Source organism: Poecilia formosa, unplaced genomic scaffold, assembly GCF_000485575.1.
Source record: "Poecilia formosa unplaced genomic scaffold, Poecilia_formosa-5.1.2 Scaffold6, whole genome shotgun sequence".
NCBI classification, from domain to species: Eukaryota; Metazoa; Chordata; class Actinopteri; order Cyprinodontiformes; family Poeciliidae; genus Poecilia; species Poecilia formosa.
Window position 1 is genome coordinate 6,165,897 of NW_006799945.1, and position 12,087 is coordinate 6,177,983.

The 12,087-nt window shown below is 35.7% G+C and overlaps 1 protein-coding gene across 1 annotated transcript in view; it reads right to left on the reverse strand.

Annotated features, from left to right (window-relative positions):
• Nucleotides 1-12,087, reverse strand: part of brinp1 (bone morphogenetic protein/retinoic acid inducible neural-specific 1) — a 92,676-nt gene that overhangs the window by 29,298 nt on the left and 51,291 nt on the right. Inside the window, exon 4 of the mRNA XM_007569680.2 lies at nt 2,730-2,835. Coding sequence (XP_007569742.1) covers nt 2,730-2,835 — 106 coding nt within the window. The remainder of the gene's footprint in view (nt 1-2,729; nt 2,836-12,087) is intronic.

Genomic DNA, 12,087 nt, shown 5'->3' on the forward strand with positions numbered 1-12,087 from the left:
AGAAGGCACTTGTTTGGTCTGCTGAATAAATGTTGTATTGATTCTGGTGATAGGAGAAGCAAATGTGACCCATTATCTTAGCTGTTTTTAACATGTAGCTCAACATAAGAGAACACACATCCTGACTTTCACTTAAAATCAAAAAAGTGCAAAATAAATACTCTGGATGTTTAAAAATATTTGTGAACTAGCAAAGCTATTATTTCCTCCTGAATCAATTCATCTAAAACATTTTACTTGCATTAAATGCTAACTCTCTCTTTATTTGTAGAGAACCTGTACATGTTATCTCATTAGATCAGAATCCTTGTGAATTGTAGAACTTTTTTATAGAAATGTCAACATTTATTATATTTATCACCACAAAGAGTGTTTATGCCTGACACAGTTGAGATCACTTTTCTTTCCACAATCTAGATTTGAATTCATGGTGTTACATAAAGGGGCAAAATGGAATTAGAAATTGAATTACAATTTTATTACAATATTTTGTGGTATTTTTTATAATATTGATGCAATTAACAAATATCTAAACATTTATCAGCCTTATTATTTGTGGTGCTGTGATTGTATGCTACTGAATGTAGCTCAAGCCCCTCAGACAAAAATAATGCTGCTAATGACAAAATGTATATGTTATCAAAAAAGCCTGTCTTAGTACACCAGTTACATTAAAAAACTGCAAATGTACTTCTAAGTAGCTCCAATTATTTCACTTTATTCATGTCTTGGGACCTGTTCTGTTCCTGCTGTACCTACTTCCTCTCAGCAGGGTCATCCAGAAGTTCAGTGATGTGTCCTATCATCTGTACGCCGATGATCTGCAACTGTACTGTTCTTTCAAGCCAAGTGAGCCACATAAACTTTGCACTCTCACTAGTTGCTTGGCCGAAGTGACAAAATGGCTCACTGAAAACAGCCTATTATTGAACTCCAGCAAGACCGAGACCTTGATTGTTGCTCCTGACAGTGCTGTGCCTGGAATTAAGCAGCACCTCGNTACCATTCGATCTCTGGATTGTATAGACACTTTTAGGAAACAACTTAAGACCCACTTTTTTAAACTTGCTTTTTAGCGTAATACTGTGTTTTATTGTTTTGTATGTTGCTTTTAATTTCTTTATTTTTTACATTTTGTGCAGCACTTTGTGACCCTGGTCTGTGAAAAGCGCTATAGAAATAAAGTTTACTTACTTACTTACTTACTTATGTATTTGATGATATAACCAATAATGGAAAAAAACTAGAAGTCACAATTCCAGCCACAACAATAACCAGTGCTAAATGTATAGCTTCAAATCATAAAGTAGACTTAGCAGTTTGATCAGAGGATATGCCAACCTTAATGCCAACATGAGAAGTGTAAGGTGATTTTAATGACTGGAAGTAATTAGAAATCTATTTGGCAGCAAAAACCCTAAAAGCTCTTCAGTGTTTATATACCTCTTCATCGTTGGCGTGAAGTGTATTACTTTGAAGAGCACTATTATCGTTCAGCAAGTTACACCACCAGCTGTCTTTGTAATTAATGACAGGAATAATTGCTCTTAAAAACGCATTTTAAGGAAATCTCTTATCGTTTATCCTTGCATCTCAGTAACAAGAAGAGTTTGGCTCCAAGAAGAAAATATTTAGCTGGAAACCAACTCATAAAGCTTTTTCTTTCTGTTACGTGTATTATCACAGAGAATAAAAAAAAAGAAAAAAGAAAAAACAGCTTTCCTTACTCTGTCATCTGTTATTTGGGTGCCAACAATTCTTCATGCTAATAGATTTGATGCTTGACAATAAAGGGTTCTCTTCTTTTTCTTTTTCATTTTTCTGAAAAAACATAGGACCTAAAAGTGTTTCTTTGACAAACCGCATTGGAGTAGAACTAGGAGGTGTGTGGATTAAAGAGAAGTCTCTGTGATTCTAGGACTGGTGTTAATATGTATGTAAACTTAACTACACAAATGGATCAATCATTGCTGTTAAAAACTGTCATTCTTTCCCCTCTAAGTGTCTATCACTGCATGTGATTCTTTTTCTTGTGATTTCTATTCTGATTGTGTCAGTGTTAAAAAGGGACAGCGTTATGTAAAATCCGCTTTTTTGAGCTTTACATCATCATCACTTCATTATTCTAAAATATGGCACTAGGCAAAATAACATTATGCTGCCCCTTTAAAACACAAGTTTCATCGAGAAGAACATACAAATGAGTAAAAGTTGCTGCTTAAATTCTGCTACAGCCAGTGAGCCGAATGCAAATGATTTACCTTCCAACTTAGACAATCTTTGACACTGACTTACATAATATGTTCACTGGATAAACTCCTACAAATCAGAATGTGGCTCAGAATTAATAGGACAGGCAATGTTTTACACTGATTGCATGCACCACACCTTTATAAGGAGTTTCAGCTCTGAAACCGAAGGAACTGTTTTGCATTTAGGCCCGTCTTTGATCAGCGCTTTAAGGAAGACTTAGGAACACAATCACATTAGAACATGAGCAGACATCTATAACCAGAAAATTGTACTGCAATCCCCCAGAGGGGATTCGGGAGCAAATCTATTCCAAACCCAGTGCCAATTAAAAAGTGCATTGACATTCAATTCTTCAGCAACCACAAACCATTTTCCTACTTCATGTGCAACTACAGATCTCCTTTAATTTTAACAGGCTGCTGCCCTCTGATGTCCAGCATCCTTGGAAAGCATGGGGCTGTATTTGATTTGTTTACCTTGCAGATGAAGCTTGCTCTCAGGGCTCTGCAGGAGGATCGAGCTAACCGAATCCAAATTGTCATAGCTGCTGCATCCCAGCGGCCCTGTCCGTGTCTCTGTCACCTGCAAGAGAATTAGGAGTTTAATGAAAGCCACATTACAAGGAAATGTAGGTGTAAGTGTCTGCCTGTATATTACACCCAATGAGTAGAACTGCTTTCATCTTAAGCAGACATGCTGTCATCAGGTTATGTAGCATTTTTCTCACTTCCCTCTATGTTGCAGCAACGCATTTCAAGTCAAAAAAAGAAACAATCACGAGACTACCCAGCTATTAACAATGTCAGCTCTTTATTATTGCCGTCAGCGAATAACATAACAGTTATGAGATGTCTTTTCTTTTTGAGAGCCTTTCATACATGCTAATTACACTGCATTCATACAAGTAAATTTGTACCCCATGGCCTGCACACAAAGGAGCTTTGATTGTGCAGTTTTACCATATAGTTTAAAGCTTCAATAACCAAAGCAATTCTTTTTAAACCACTCCTAATGTTATGCTTTCACCAACTCATTTCTAAAAATCAGTCTCAATTGCAAATTTAAGTAACAGCTGATTTACACATAGCATTCTTAATTCAGATGGCAAAAAATTTAAAGCAATTTGTCAATTGATATGATGATGTTGCTGTGGCCAAAAACGCAAAAACCAGGGTGGCAAAACAACCAATAAAACAACAGCAAACTGCCAAAAACTGCTAATATTTAGCATTGGTGATTTGTGCATGAATGGTGTCCATTTTTTAGACTGACAAAATTCTGAAAATTAATGAAAAAGATAAAAATACTTGACAAAATAAATAGACAGGGAGAGACAACAGTAGACCCAGAAAATACCTTTAACATATTACTGACACATGCATTCTGAATCAGAATATATTTGTGTTGCAATAAGAATCATATTTCATGGAAATCAAGGTCACTTTCCAAAGAAAGTAAAAACAATAACACACATCAAGAAACACCATATGTATCAGACATTAACTTTGGTGTAGTCAGTCCCTTGTGATGCACAAAAGCCTGCATTAAAATGATTAAACTCGATGCATCACAAGCCGAGCCCCCACTTCCCTTTATAAGTGTATGAAAATATAAAACATATCTGATGTGCTACTTATAGATAATATTTTTGGATAGTGGTACCCACAAAACTGCACTGCCCTGCACATGAAGCCATACAGTCAGACTGAAGAAGAAAAGTGACTGATGTTTGGTCTGTTATTTAATGTAATGCTTGTGTTCATAACTTAATATCTGAAAACAGTTGGTTGCCAGGACTCAAAATGATGCTGATGAGGGTAGGCACAATGAATCAAACATTGCATATTGCATAAGTGGAAGCCCCAAATAATGAACTGGAAAAAGCTAAAGCTACTCTAATGTAAAAGCTATGATCATGTGTATGTTTAACTTTGACCCTTTTTATCAGCATGGGGCATGTAGTCACAATGGCCACTTTGGATAAAAAGAAGAAATTATGTTAGCATGAAAAAGAACAGACAAGGATAAAATATAGTATTTTTTATTTTTTTTTTAATTATGATAGTGTTTTATTATGTTTGCCTTTACATAAAACATTAGTATAACTATTAGGCTAATAATAACTTTTCAATACTTTTAGAAATATCAGAAATATACAGCTATTTATTATTTAAAAGTGTTGATGGCTGAGTTGCAGTCATCGGAGATTCCTTTATTTTTATAACATCCATCAAAGTAGACCAGAAAAACCAAGTTTATCTTCACCATCATCACAACATTTGACCTCAGTAACTTTAGCAAGCAGCTCTACACTGTATGTGTGTGAGAGAGAGAAAAGCAAGAGACAGAAAGGAAGAGAGAGGGAAAAAGAGAGAGAGGGAGAGAGAGAGAGAGGAAGTGAGGGAGAGAGAGAAAGACAGAGAGAGAGAGAGGGGGAGACTGAAGTGGGATGCCATTTTTTCTGCCTTTATTGCTGATACTGTACCAGATGGTGGGCTGACAAGCAAGAAATTAGACAGATGTATATCTTACCCTTGGCATCAGGCGATCAGGAGGAGGGATTGACGAGGAGGTGTGGATGCAGTTGACAGACAGGGCCAAAACTCTCTCGGAGTAATATATAATTATAGTATTCAATCCATTTGGTCTCGCATAAATCCCTCAGCATTTTTTTTACTTATCCTTTTCCACACGAAACAGCAGAAATAAAGAAACTCGACATTTCACTTGATCACTTGCGATTTATGAAGAACAACTAAATGCAGGGTAAAGGAAACACCACTAAACTCGGACTGGTGAGGATAGCTGCATTAATGCAATATAATATTTACGGTCATGTTGGATAAAAAATTAAAAGCTGGATCTTTAATGAAAAGCGGTAGCATGTGGCTAAAATATTCTTAAAACATAAATAAGTGTTGTCTGGTGCAACAGAGATATCGATAAGATCAAGAATGACGTCAAAGTCTGTTTCTTACCGTTTCGTACAGAAGCTTTTGGTTTGATTATTTGTAAAGAATATTGCTGCAATGTTCTACTTCCTGGACTTCTCTGCTATAATTACTCTAAAATTATACTGTCTGAACACTTAGAGACCAGCGAAAGGATTCACATCACTGCAACTTCAAAGTCTCTGCACTGGCTCCGCATTTGTTTTGGAAGTGATTTTCAGATTCCTTCAAAGAATTATCTAATAATCAATAGGCTTAGTTCAAACTTACTGTAGCTTAATTTAGTTGTCTCATTGTCTTTTTTATTCCACTTTACTGGTTTGACTTTAAGTAGAACTTGAATTCCTGAAACGTTGGGCATTATCTAAAGTTGAATGAAATGGAAAAACAAAATATTTTTAAATCACAAGGGTAAATTTGTTTTCATATCAAAACCTAGAAAATATAACTAATGTTTGAACTGTGAGACTTTACGATTTTATGAATGAAACGATATCATTTCAGATTGAATGTTTCTTCCAAGTCTCATAATAGTTGGGTCAGAGGCAAATGGCTGGAAAAGCATAAAAGGATTCATCTGTGAGAGCAAATCAACTTGCAACTAATTAAGTTAACTCATATCAGGTATGCAGGAGAGTGTATTAACTAGCTAATGCATTTTGTTACTAGTTACATACAGTTCTACTGAGTGAAGTTCACTCAGTGGACAGCAACTACAGAGAAATGTCTTTGAAAATTTCCATTTTAAATTAAGCACAGACAAAGCCATCTTTACGGATTAAAGACTAGTGGTTGTAATCTGAATGACCATAGAAGAACAGTGTGTGGCACTTGTGTTTTCCTTCCCTAGCACACGCTGTGCAGTGCATCAGATTATGAAAATGGAGTTAAATGCAATAAAAATAAAAGGAACAATCAAAGGACTGAAGTGGGCCGAGTGGGACTTAAAGGATTTGGATTATTGAGCAGAACACAACAGTGGAATCCCACCAGGCTGGGGATGTATCACAGCACACAGTCAAAAATCACAGTTCTGGAACGTTCCCTTTAATTGTCATCTGCCATCAGGACTACAATCTAACTGGGTAAATAAAAGATAATGCACATGAGATCTAAAGTTTTCTTCAATATATTCAACTGCCTTTTTCCCAAAAGCCCACAATGTTTGAAAACTTTCTTCATTTATGTAAACTTTTCAGTCATAGAAAAAAAACAAGATATTCAAATCTAAATATAGACATTAAGTGCCTCTGGGCACTTGGTGTCTATATTTGTATGGAAAAGAGAAAATAGATTACTCTGCTTACATCTCTGACTATGTATCCCATATGGGCTATTGTTTCTGCTGTGTTAGTTCATCAATTTGACCTCTAGTCCAATTACCAGTTGCATCCCTACATCTCACAATGCAGAAATTGTAAATATCAGAAAGTTACAGCAGAAATGAACAAATTATACTTTATGAGAAATTAGCCTGATTGACCAAATCTGTTTATCCACATAGGAAGTAATGAATAGCACATCATTTCTACATTACATCTTCTACTACATTTCATAAAAAAACAAACAAACAAAAAAAAAACATGCTAATAGACGTAGCCGCTATAAAAAGTTCAATTACAACTCTCTTTAGGATTTTTAGGATTTAAATGTAGAGATGTAAACTCAAAAAGTGACATGTGAATGCAATGGACGCCTAATGAGGCATGAACACAGAAACACAGAGCGGAATAAGTGATCTGATGTAGTACGGCATAGATATGGACTTACATTGTTCTGACACAGTAAGGAAACAAACATAGACCCCTGCACTCTCTCTCTCTCTCTCTCTCTCTCTCTTTTTATTAGATATCACACTTACCCTTGGTTGAATATGTACTGAATGCTTCAGTGTGCAAAGACAAACAAACCAAACTAATTACAGCAGTATGCAAAAAAAAAACTCATTATTTTTGCAAGAACACATGTGGTTGTCATGGAAGTGGTAACTTCTTACTTGTGTTTTTAAAAATATCCTTCACAGGATGTGTTCTCTGAAACCAAACCTCACAAGATACTTTGTGTCTAAGTTGCAATTATACTTGAAAGACCCATAAGGATGAAAAAAAAACCCTGATTTGTTATTGTACAATAACAAAGACAAGGAATGAAGGCAATGAGATAGATGAGTGGGCCTGGGACGAATACCGTAAGGTTCAACTGTCTCCATTACACATCTCCTCTGCTGTGCCTCTCCTAATCTGCCCATCACCTGCCATTTTCTTAATGACTTGCTATTTATGGCAACATAGAAAATGAAAAGGCTTGCTCTTCAGTAGTTCTCCTATCCTGGTCGTGGAAAATCTCGGAGGACATTTTTTCTCTTCAATAATTCATAAATAGTGCATTTGGCGCCGGTGTTCCCGCCAGTCTCACAAGGAGGTGGCGCTGTAGGGATGCAGAGGTAATGAAGATACATTTTATGTAAATCAGATTTTTTACAAAGTTAATTGTTACAAAAAATAACTGTCTAATTACAACTGTGGCATATTCAAGTTTTAAAGCTAAAACAGCACTGCGCATTAAATATATTTAGATTGTTTTTACTACATACAAATTGCAAATAAGATGCTTTAAACTTCGTAACTGTTTTTTTTTTTTTAGGAATCTGGGTCATACTGCGTACATGTTATATATTTCACCTTGCGTGAGATTCACTAGACTGGAGCATGAAATAAGAGATAAGATCATTGGCTGTGGTTGGCACACCACTACCATCCACAGCACTGCAGCATCATCAGGAAGTATGCATATTGATTGCTAGTGTAAATCGGTCACTGTACGAATAGGTGACCTTGTGGTGGTTGCAGCAAGCATATCCTCCACTCGTGTGGGGAAAGCACACCTATTTACTATCACACATCATGCATGAACGGAAACAACCTCACGCAGTCAGCCGCACACTCGCATACATGCTGACATGGTCATGAAAGCACGCAGGCTCACGTGGACAAACAGTCCAGTTAATTCCTCATCATACTTTTTCTGGCATCATCAGACATTCCTGCAGAAAAACACTCAGTCGTAAAATTGACATTTTCTTTCCATTACAACACTTCATTGAGTATCTTATTTCATTCCTAAATGACCCGACCCGCTGGAGTCCTGGCTTGAAGCATTCGAGTTCAGCCGCACAGAGACAACAACCGCATGTCATTTATTTCTATCAGCAAGGGATGGTATTGTTCACAGCAGGAGAAGCTGAACCTTTCTACATACACAAAAATGTGCCAAAATGAACAGAAGAATGTGTTTGGACTTTTCTTTAGTAGGAGTTGAAATACAATATTTAAAGCACTATATTGCATATCAATATGACCACTGTGCCAAAAGAGTTCTGTGATTTATTTATTTTTCTGTTTAGTAAAAGAGACTTTGCATATTTTACAGAAATCATTCTCACCCCACGTCTATCCCGTCCTATCTCTTTACACAGTAACCCCAGGCCAGTTTGAAAGCTGCTTGTTTGTTTGAGTGCATGCAAGTTTGTGTGCATTAAAAAAAACACAGCAGACAAGGGCACAATCAAAGTGAAAAATATCATTTGTTTCCTTTCATAATAATATAAATATTATATAATGTGGATAGTCTGTAGGAAACATTTTAAGTCTGAAATACTTGATTCATTAAGGTTGCTAATGTGCACAGAATCACTCATCAAGTCAGTCCATTTATAGGAGAGCATCTGGATGTTATTAGGGAGGACAGAATTTTTAGATAGCAGCCCACTTCTGCTGAAATCACATCTCAAACTTAGCACCCTGGACATTACTGGTCATTATATAATTTTATTCAATAATAAAATAAGTACTCCTCAGTCATCAATTTTTATATCAGAACTTGAAAATGTTATATAATGAGTTTTCATCATTTTAACTGCTGCAGCTTGCACAGTATGCTAAACCTGTTGGATACCAATAACAAACGGATAACTGTTTGTATATCTCTTTGATAAAAAAAATATGGTGCTTGTAAATGAGGACAATTATTACGAGAGTCGGCACAGTTGCCTGATGTCCTCAAAGACTGATTGTTGCATACCCCGCTGTCTGTCCTGATGTTCACATAGTTGTTTACTGCCTCATTAGTAGTCAAATAACGACACAATTAGTCATCTAACCTGGCAGTCATTTTATTTGACAATACATTATTTAGATTTTGCTATGTATGAATCCTATTTGAATCACGTGCTTCAACAATAGCATTTTGACTCATCTTTAACCTTTATTTTGTTTGGGATTGAAAACTTGTCGTCTTCACTTGAACACTAAATTTTGACTGACCTCGTAATATACAACCGTCATCTAAACACGCACAATTTCTGTATTCAAATTATTTTTTTATTGCGCTGAGGTAATATCTTAATCTTAAGGGTTGAGTTCTTATTAGCTGTAAGTGGAACATTGTCAAACTTTACAAAAATAAAGGCTTGAAAACATTGGCTCGAATGTGATCTGTTTAATGTGTTTAATGTTTTTCACTTAGTAAAATGAGCCGCTAATATAAACAAATTTTACAATAAGAAAATAGCAATCCAAGTATTAGTTGTATTAGAACATATGACAAAATAACCACTTGAAAAGGGTCAATGCTGATGTTTTGAACATTTTTAAATATGAGTTTGACCATATTTGAAAATAACACATCGGAATCATTTTGGACTTGTTTTGATTTTTAGACTTTGTAATGAAGCAACTGTACTGTCGAAATTGTTCTGTAAATATGCGTAGTACCGGATATTTTTGTACTAATAAGTGTACCATTATGGATGGATGGTTGGATGATTTTGGTCACAATAATCAGCACTATATTATTACAATAAGGGAATATTTGAAAAAAAAAAAAAAAAAAATCATGCAGGAGTGGCGTAGAAGTGGGGGGTGAAAGCGAGTCCTGAATTGACTTGATAAACCAGTTTCATCATATATTATATTATATTTTATTGTATTATGTTATACAGCTAAAAGCAGGTCTGATCTTTAGTCAGACCAGCTCAGTAGAAAGACCTAATTGTTTTGACCCGACTTGTTTGGTTACTAGACTACCACATGTTGCTACAAACAACCCCAGCATATTGTCCAGTATTAACTGTGCTCATAAGGTTACCCATGCATTATAGTGAACAAAAATGCCCACAAACAGCACAGACTGCCTTTTGAACTGTTGGCTAATAACAAGCCAGATGGTCCTTCTCCCATGTTAATTTGACATAATTGCTGGTTTCTAAACTGGCCTCAGGTCTAAAATTAATATTCATTGTAGATGTATTTTATAAAAGAAAGCCAACATATTTCAGTACAAGTTACCAGCATGAGCAATAGGGAATAAAAAATGAAAAAAATCTTTTTGAATTGTAGTTTTTATCATTTAAACCTTAAAACCCATCTGAACTACTAGTAGATCTGCCCTCAACTAACTTATTTGGAGACAGAAAATGTCTGAAACATTTTTGCAGTATTGACCAATAGGCTTTTTTTTATTTATTTTTCCTTTTCGACTGATTGGACGTTTGCTCTCCAAAGCAGGTTTCACCGACATACCAAATCAATAGTGAAGGAGAAAAGGCCTTGTTCTCTGTGTTTATAGATCCGTGCTTTCTGATGGACTCTGCCTCCTCTGTACATTCTGATCATTGTCTGTCTGTTGCCAACGTGACTGGTGGGATGGTGTTGCCTTTGTTATGGTTCACTTATACTATTTCAGTCTTCAGGTATTTGTTGTGTTCTACATTCCAGATGTATTTAAGCATAATGATGCTGAATTAATTCATAAAGAGACAATTTAAGTTCACTGTATAAATTATTGCAAAAAGAACTGAAAAAGAATAAAATAATGGTTGGCGGATAATACTGTTATTACAGTACAACATAAATATTCCCTCAAGGGTACAGAGTTGCTTTATCTGTTGCATGTCTGAACCAGAGTCGTCTTGGAGTTTACATGATGTTTCTACAGTCACATCTGCACACAGTCATGGACTTTTTTTACTTCCTTTGTTTGCTAGTGCACATTTTTCTGATATTCATGAAAAACCTTAGCAGAGCATTGTTTTCAACAAACATGAAGTTAAATTTGTTTAAAAAAAAAGTCTATTGTTCTCTAAACTGATAAAAATAATAATAATAAAAAAAAAAAAAATCAGTGAGAAGGTAGATGTTCTCTGTCGAGGCCTGGATAGGTCTTCTGGGGTGCATCTAGAAGAGAGAGTGACAAATGCCCTACTTTTTTGAACAAGCACACAACTTGTGTGATAAGATTATTGTGGTTCATTCTCTTGATGGCAGTATAAGGATTAGGATACTAGATCCTGTGTGGCAAATCCTTGTTGCAGAACCAGTCACCTATCCCTGAGGTGGAACCCATAAACACCTTTTTACTTGTCATCATATAATTTGAAAGTCTGTCTATGCTGGTTTCAGGCCAGTGCACCAATAATGTCTAAATCAGGCTGGCAGCAATTGAAGCAATTGATTATTTCCCCCACGGTGATGGAACTTCAAGATAAATTCCCTTCTTTTACTGCTCAAACTGTAATAAAAAGGGTCTCACCATCCAATTAAAACAAACAATCCATGAGCTCTAAAACTAAAATTACAGTGGCCTAATCAAACTATTTCGATGTAGAGATTGCTTTGTGTTGAGCTTATAGTTTACAAATAGAGACCATTCTGCAGTGGGATCTTATTGGAATAAGACTTACAACTCTGTAGAAGCACACACACCTCCAAATTGCAAATAAGATGGTTGACTAAAGGGTTTATTTCAGTACAGATATGATCTTGATGCAAAACTGTAGGAATTGGCTGGGAAGGTTGATGTGAAGAACTGCAGTGTCAAGACTGCT